The sequence below is a fragment of the Zea mays genome, chromosome 7 (assembly GCF_902167145.1).
Source record: "Zea mays cultivar B73 chromosome 7, Zm-B73-REFERENCE-NAM-5.0, whole genome shotgun sequence".
In the NCBI taxonomy this organism is placed as follows: domain Eukaryota; kingdom Viridiplantae; phylum Streptophyta; class Magnoliopsida; order Poales; family Poaceae; genus Zea; species Zea mays.
The window spans coordinates 173006836-173014762 of NC_050102.1; the positions used below are offsets into that span (position 1 = coordinate 173006836).

Consider the following 7927-nt stretch of genomic DNA (forward strand, 5'->3'; position numbering starts at 1 on the left):
TTCAATTCATCTCTTTTTTCGCAATTTGCATCCGGTGTCATATCTAGGTGGTGTTTGGTTTGAGGAATCACTCTATCCAAAATGTGGTGGTGCATCATAGGTCCATTCTTCAAATTTGGTAGGATGATCTCATTCCTCATATTAGTACTAACTAAATAACTATAAAGAATGAGGTGATGATGGATCAACTCATTTCATTCCACAAACCAAACAAAAAAGTGAGGAGTGAGAAAATAATGGACTAGCTCATTACTCAAACCAAACAGCCTACTAGTGTCCTACATGATCTGGCACTGCAGCGTTGGATGTCGTCTTCGCGCTACTTATCGATTCCGTTTACTTAGGGGAGCGTAATGTTTCGTTTTGTTGATCATGTGTGAATGACAGGCTGGAATCCTTTGCATTCTTAAATAGAAAGACAGTTTGGACTACAGTTTTAGAACCCCAGTTTGGTGTCATTAGACTGTGTTCAACGGTTACCCCTAAATTTCTCCCTCTATATCTCACTCACGTGTCACGTCAGCGTTCTCTTCCCCCCTATATTTCCACTCTGTACAGCGGTTCCCCCTAAATCCTTCCCCTATACTCCCACTACAACCATAAAATATCATTTTCTATACATACTTTTCACCTCATATCAATTTTTCATCTACTAATAATTAACTGTGGGCCCACAACACAGTAGATAGGGGAGGAAAGGAGAGCACGCTGCATTCAGGGGGACAGAGAAGAATTTAGCGTGTTGCTGCACCGTAGTGGGTGCTTTAGGGGGAAGCGTTGCATAGGATAGCGTCTTCCTGTAGCCTCTACCGTAGGGGAGGGGGAGCTCCGGCGGCAAGCGGTGAAGACAGTCTTAGCACTCTGCTAGAGTGGCAGAAGACATCTTGTTTTCTATAATAGTATTGAGATGTTCGTAACTGTAGAAGCCAAATGGTCCCTGCTTCATGAAAGAAATGACTGCTTGTGTAATTATGGGGCGCGTGATTCAATCAAAACAACATCACATCAGTAAGACAGAAGGTTACTAAGACAGAATATTATATATATTTTCGCGGCTATATGGCACCACGATACGAAAGGTAGTATGGAGAACTGGAGAGAGCGGCATAGGACTAAGACCGTTGTAACAAAGCGCGAACACGATAGTATACACACGATGTAAAGGGTTCGAGCGGCCTGAGCCTAATATAATAATCTACGTCCTCCTTACGATGGATGTTTAGATGTAAGACACGAAGTTACATACTCAAATGTTAACTAAGCTAGCGATCGAGTAGAAACAACCCTATTTGTATTGCCCTACCCAACCATCGCGATGTTAACCGATATCATGTTCTATGTTACTATGCGTCTCTTTTATAGCTCAAGGGAGAAGTGAGTTATATACATGCACATACCCTATTCAACAAAGTTCCAACTATTTCTATCTTATCATAATTGTTGTATCATATATGGTGCACGCCTCCTGTGAGCTATAGTGGCAAGCGTGACCTGCCATATTGGTATGTATGAGTGATCACCCTGTTGAGTACGACGTAGTCAGTAGCCGTTGTAGCCGCATGGACAATATAGTGCTTATTGGTACATTTGCGGCATACAGTTTGACCGCAACATCATCCGTAACAATAAATGCAAAAAACGAGAACTTTATCTCAAGTTATCATCTACCCGACATTCCTATAAACACTTGATATAATGGGTCCACCATGCACACGCGGGGTACTGTGCACTTCAATCGCCTTGACCGGTAGTAGAGTCAAACAGTAGTCATGTCACACAAATCTCGAATTGCAATAGTCAGGCAGCAAGACTAGTGTTGAGGATCATTTATACTTGTACAGTTTAGTCTTCAGAAAAAATAGAAACTGTCACATTTACTAGTTGTTATAAGCTTCCATGGAAATGACTGCTACGACGCATATTCAGTTTATACTACTGAAAGAAAGCTGCCTCTGCAGTTTCCTTTGCCCAAATTGCATCTTCTCTATAGTCTCACCGCCGATAACCTCGTCGATAAGACCCTTGAAGATGGATCGTTCAATCTCCCAAACTATGCCATGTAGCATAGTGTCGAAGCTCATCCAGTCTTTCGTTCCATTGACTGTATCCTCATCTAATATCATGTTTCCATTCTCCTCCTCCCCGGTGCATTTTATTTGCCTGTCAACCTCAGTGCACAAATCCTTGAATAGTTGCCACCCACTCAACTTCCTTGATTGAAGAAACTTTGCTGGCTGGCTTCCAGATCTGCAGATGATCATCTTTTGAGCTATTGTTTCGTTTACCAGGTCAAACACAAGTCTTCGGTGAAGCTTCCCTGTGTAAGGCTTACAAGTTTTCTTAGTTCCACTGACAGCTTGGAATGCGAAAACTAAGTCTGGTTTTGTTTGCTCAAGAATGAGGAAGAGCTCCGGATTGATTGGATAATTTGATGTTTGGAGTTGAGCAGGTAATGCCGTGATACTATGTTCTTTGTGCAAAAGACCAGATGCCAACAGTATCTCATAGATATACTGGTGATCTTTATTTGCAGTGACTGATGCCATGACTTCTTTGATACTTGCGTCTTCTTCGTTCATTGACTGTAGCTGCTCAAGCTTCTGGATCAGAACTTCCAAATTTTCTGGTTTAATCTGGTTGGCTTCACTGCTCGCTTTTGACTGTGGTGTGTCAGGCAGGCTGTTTGGGTTCCAGCATTCCTCTGAAGAATGTGTCTCACCATCTGAACAAGTAAAAGGGTATGTTCAGAAAACAATTCCTATACAGCTCAGAACCAATTGTTGTACCAAACAAAAATACGGAGTTCGCTGCCAGACAATTCAACTAAAGAAAACACGTATCATACAGGAGAGAGAAAAACATTGTCTAACTAGATATAAATATACAGATCATACACACTGGGTGTGTTCGTATAAGGGGATATTTGTGGGCACACCAAAAGACACATATCATGCTCCTGCATAAGCATTGCTGCATGTGGGGTTGCAGCCATGAACTGTTCGTCCTAACTGAAGGACCACGAGCTACCTGGTAGCTTTTATTGCAGATTATCTGTCACCAGCGTTGTCAGCACGCTGACAGCTAGCTATGCTTGTACTTTTAATAACACTATGGGTTTCTGAATTAAATAAGACCAAGCCAAAGGATCTATCATGCTAATGTTATTGCATGAAACAAGCGGATATCTAATGCAAATTATTACTGGTAACTAAGAAAATAATTTCTCACCTTTGAATGAATCTGAGATCCTTTTATGATAGAAGGATGTATCAAGGACAGAGACAGGGCTTGGAATGTTGTCCAGTGAATGAATGTTTTGGTCTGAATCCAGAATTGAAGGAGCCTGAAAGAGGATAGAGAGGAACCACTCATTAGTAAAGTAGTGGTAAACAATGAATACATGATGCATGGAAATTGTAGAATTAGGTGGATTACTGGTATGAACTTTCTTTCCGTTTTATCTGTACCTTGTGACTTGCTGTTGCAGCAGCATTGCTTGGTGGAACGAAGGTTGAGTTGCCACCCGGAGGCTTTGGACAATCTATAACGCTGACGTCAACCTGCTTAGCTAAGCTTATTCTGTTCCCTGTACTATGCAAGACCTCATCACGGTGGCTTTTCACCTGAGAAGGCTTTGATCTTGTTCTTCCTTTTGGGGAGACAGCTTCATTGGACTTCTTGCTTGGAGATTTTGGTGAAACAGGTGGACGGGATCTTCTTTCAGGTTCTGCCTTCTTTAGCACATTTCTGGGGTTCGATGAGCTTGTAGGCCTTGGTGAGCTGGCACTGCTGACAGTTTCTTCAGACTTCAATTGAGCTCTTGACATCTGAAGATGAATATTCTCATTTGTGCTGGCCTCATTTGTGCCAGTGAAAGATGAATATCTAGCTGGCAACTTTCTGAGGCTTCTGAGGCCTGCTATGGGGGCAACAGAAGCAAGTGAAACCCCATGCTTCTCAGTGGTTCCTGCAGGCTTCATGACCACAATAGGAGCCTGGAAGCTTCCAGAGGTGGTTAGGTCATATCCTGTTCTGTGAGTAGCCATTGGTCTGCCACTGCTGTCATTCTTGTTCTTAGCATCTCTCACATTCAATGCACCCAATATTCTGAGAGCCCTGAAGTCCTTGTTATTACACTCTAAAAAGTCGAAGCCCCCAACCCTTCTCTCTATATCAGCATAGACAGATGCAATCCTTGGCCTCCCTTCAGCTTCTCGACAGATATTGGTGACACTTCTTTCCTGCTGTCTCCAAGGAGCTGCTTCTGTGAGAATTCGTGGGGAAGGCTTGGTTTTCAGTACTGAGGACTCGTTCTTCAGCTGCATGCTGCAGGAATCCTGGCAAGTGCCTCTGGGGGAGCGTGATGGATGCCCATATTGAGTGGTCTGAGCTGGTCTCGGTGACCTTGTGGGTTCACAGCTATCGGCAGTGAGCACTCCTGTAGCATTTGTTGCTTCTTCCAACCCCATTAGCTTGGCAATGACACTGTTAGCTCTGCTATGGCTAGGGGAATCTTGAGGCCTCAAAGTATCCAGAAGAATATCATCAGTTCTCTTGTAACCGAGGTCCTTCTGACGTGAGCCTGGACTCAGAGACTCCTTCCTACTGTCCAAGGACAATCTAGGAAGCTCCTTTGGCCTCGAGGAAGACCTCTTGCTTTCCTGGGTTTCAGTTGGTCGCAGGAGCCTTCGGTCATCACAAGAAAAGCGTGACTGCTCCTGCAAACACCTTCTAGATCCATTGACATTTGCAGGAACATTTGTGGTCCTATCGATCCCAATGATACAGGTCCCATCCATTGATTTGGACAGCAGCAGTGGCCTCGGTGAGTCCTTGTGCTGCCCATTTCTCCTTGCCTCGTGCACCGAAGTTTTTACCGTCAGGCCTCCGGAGTCCCGGTTGATGCAGTCCTTCACTATGTCTCTGAAACCGGCATTAGGATGGCCAGACTTGGCGTTCATGTCAGGTTCCCTCAGACTCGGCGAGCTCTTCAGTGGCCTCTGCGCAAAGAGCTCCTCGCTGGTGTAAGGAAGCTCCTGTTGGACTGATTTGTTGCCATCGAGGGAGGAGAAGGACGTGCACGGAGAGGAGGAAGACGAATCGCTTGACGATTCGATGGAAAGGCTGCTGTTCTCGGTCGTGCATTTGCTCAATGTTTTCTCCTGCAAAAAACGACAGAGAGGTCAGTGTCAACTTGTTTACGTCATTTCTAACATAATTCCAGAATTCTGTTGCATGAGTAAAATAGTTTCCTGTCCGGAGAGAGAGAGAGAGAGAGAGAGAGAGAGAGAGAGAGAGAGAGAGAGAGAGAGAGAGAGAGAATAGGTTGAGTCAATCTAGTAGAGAATATTACCAGAACGATCTTCGACGCACTTGAACTTTGAACTAGAACATCGCTGCTGCTCTTTGGATGTTGAGTTTTGCCTGGAAAACATACGGAGGCATTGTTATTATTTTAGAGTAAAATATCTAAGCAGAGAAAATCGAGCTACAATCAAATTGCTGTGCTACCATTTTCGGTTAATCTGTCATTGGTAGAAGAATTATTTATTTATTTATTTATTTTAAAAAAAACTACTAAATGTTAAGCTGTCCTCTTCAGTTAATATGTCATTAGAAGGATTTGTTTTTAAAAAGGTAGTAAATGGTAAGCTGTCCTCTTCAGTTAATATGGCATTGGTAGAAGGGTCTCTCCTTTAAAAAAAATATATACAAAATGTTAAGATGTCCTATTCAGTTCGATTACATAGATGAAATTACACTGTACTGTTGAGCTGTCCTCCTCAGTCAGCGAAAACAGTTTTCCTCATTCTATTTCCGGCTCCGGGTACCCGAACCCTCATCATTGGATGCCGTTGCGCCGATGCCCCGCGCTCATCTACTGCTAAAAAGGTATGTGTGCTGTCGTTTTATTAGTGCATTCTTAAGTAAACGCTCTTATGGATGGTCACAATTGCTAGAGTCAACCGCTGCTCTATAGTACACACATGGTTTTCCTCACAGTCACAGCACGTAATGTAACTTGCACAGCAAACCTCCGAGCCTCTTTGTCAGTACCAACATGGCAATTTCCTTTTTGCAGGTTCCACCCTACAGAACGTGGCTCGCCCACGCTGCAAGCCAACCGGGTTTTTATACTTGTGTTTGTACAGGCAGTTTTACCAACCAAGGGTTTTTTTTTTGAAATGCTTTGAGCCTTTGATAGGTTGGTCTTTGCCGCCGAACCTTCCAAGTTTCCAACTGTCAGATCTTACCAAACTTTGAGTAGCAGTATGAAAGGGCTTGCTATCAACTACAAGGTAGCAGTATCAGATTTGGAAGCGATGTTTTTGTTTTATGTTAAGTAAAAAAAATGAAAAAGAAAAACACCTAGCTTTCTCATATCTCTAGTCAACATACCAGGACGAGCGTATCTAGTAACAACTTAGAGAAGGCGCGTCATTAGGAACCGGATGCGTTCTTAGAAGCAAAGACGTGCAATTAGTGACGGAGTTAAAAAGAAGAAGGGCGTGGGTAAATAAAGAAACAAGGTGGTTTGCTCGGAAATACTTGAGCCAAGAGTGACGGACGCGAACATAACAGCTGAGAGACGCGCGCAGGGCGCAGCGAAAGCACGGCGCGAGGGGAGAAGCCATTAGTTACCTGGCGGAGCGGAAGAAGGCGGAGGCAGCCTCTTCTGCGCCTGCCGGGCGGCGCGGCGGCCGGCCCCGGCGATGAGCCGATGGCGGTCGAAGATCTGGAAAATGCCGGCCATGCAGCCGAATCGGCGCTGGAGGCCCCGCGTGCCGCCGTCGCCGCGCGTCGTCCCGGCGTGCATCTTCGCGAGCTGGCTGTCGGCCCGGTCAGGCGTAGTGCGGCCTGCAGGACGATCGCAGCATTCAGGCGCGACGACCGGTGTGGCCGGCGCGGCGGCGCCACCGACGGGAGAGTCCTCCTCCGGAGGCGTAGAAGGTTCCGTGGCGGGCAGGAGGGGGCACGGCAGTGAACGGTCAGAGCTGAGGCAGAGGCGGGGGAGTAGCGGTTCTGCGCGCGGGCACAGGAGGTAGGTAGGTACGTACTACGGAATGCAGTGGAAGGCGGAGCGGAGCAGAGTTCTCTTGTGCTGTGTGTTCGGTTTTGGGATGGGCGCGGGCGAGTTCAGAGGGATGTTATTATTATCATTGCGGGCGTCATGGCCATGCAGGCTCCCGTCGTGGGGAGGTGGGGAAGCAGTTCGCTCTTGGCGGGCTGGCATGTGGGTGTGGGTTTGGGTGTGCATGTGTGATGGCCGCGGCCGGCCGATGGGGTTGAAATAAGGGAGGGGGCCGAGGGCGAGGGGGGCGCACCGGCGTGGTGTGTGTGTCCTCCCTGGTCCTGATGCTCCCGCTGCATCGCAAGGCCCATGTGAGGGGCTGATCATTGCGGCGGCCCTGTGGGTGTGCGCGGGCATGTGATGCCTGTCAGACCGCGCGCGCGCTCGCACAGGGGTTTTTGATCCAGGAGGAAACGCATACGCATGGCGGGGAGCCGGGGATGAGAAGAGGAGAGGCGGGCCAGGCCAGCCGGACAGCCGGGCCGACCCCTTCCTTCAATTCGTGACGCGCCAGCCAGCCAGCCAGCCTGCGCGCGCACCACCCGGCACGCGCGCCCACGTACCGTGTGTCTGTCTGTCTGTCGACGTACGGGTCCCTCTCCTCCCCGTGTCGCTGGCTGTGCCGCGTTACTACGACCGAGAGAGGCGCACGCCACCAATGGCATCCAGTCCAGTCTAGTCCAGTCCTGTCCTGCTGGGACGGAGTGGCAGAGCGATGTCTGATGACGAGCCAAGTCCCCGGCCGGCGCCACTCCAACAGTCGGCATCGCCAGCCACCCTTTTGCCAGGATGAGGATGACGAGGGGAGCAGTGCAGCAGCAGCAGCAGTCGTCCCCGCCGGGGACGGGGACCCCC

At 47.6% G+C, this 7927-nt stretch overlaps 1 protein-coding gene across 1 annotated transcript; it reads right to left on the bottom strand.

The window, feature by feature from the left end:
- Positions 1–1554: 1554 nt before the first annotated feature.
- On the bottom strand, positions 1555–7269 carry LOC103633403 (protein LONGIFOLIA 1). The gene is made up of 5 exons (XM_008655107.3): positions 6643–7269; positions 5354–5424; positions 3468–5162; positions 3229–3343; positions 1555–2722 (listed from the first exon to the last, which is right to left on the bottom strand). Exons 1-5 carry the CDS (start codon positions 6815–6817, stop codon positions 1923–1925), a joined length of 2856 nt encoding a protein of 951 aa, XP_008653329.1. The 5' UTR covers positions 6818–7269; the 3' UTR covers positions 1555–1922.
- Between the last annotated feature and the right edge of the window lie 658 nt (positions 7270–7927).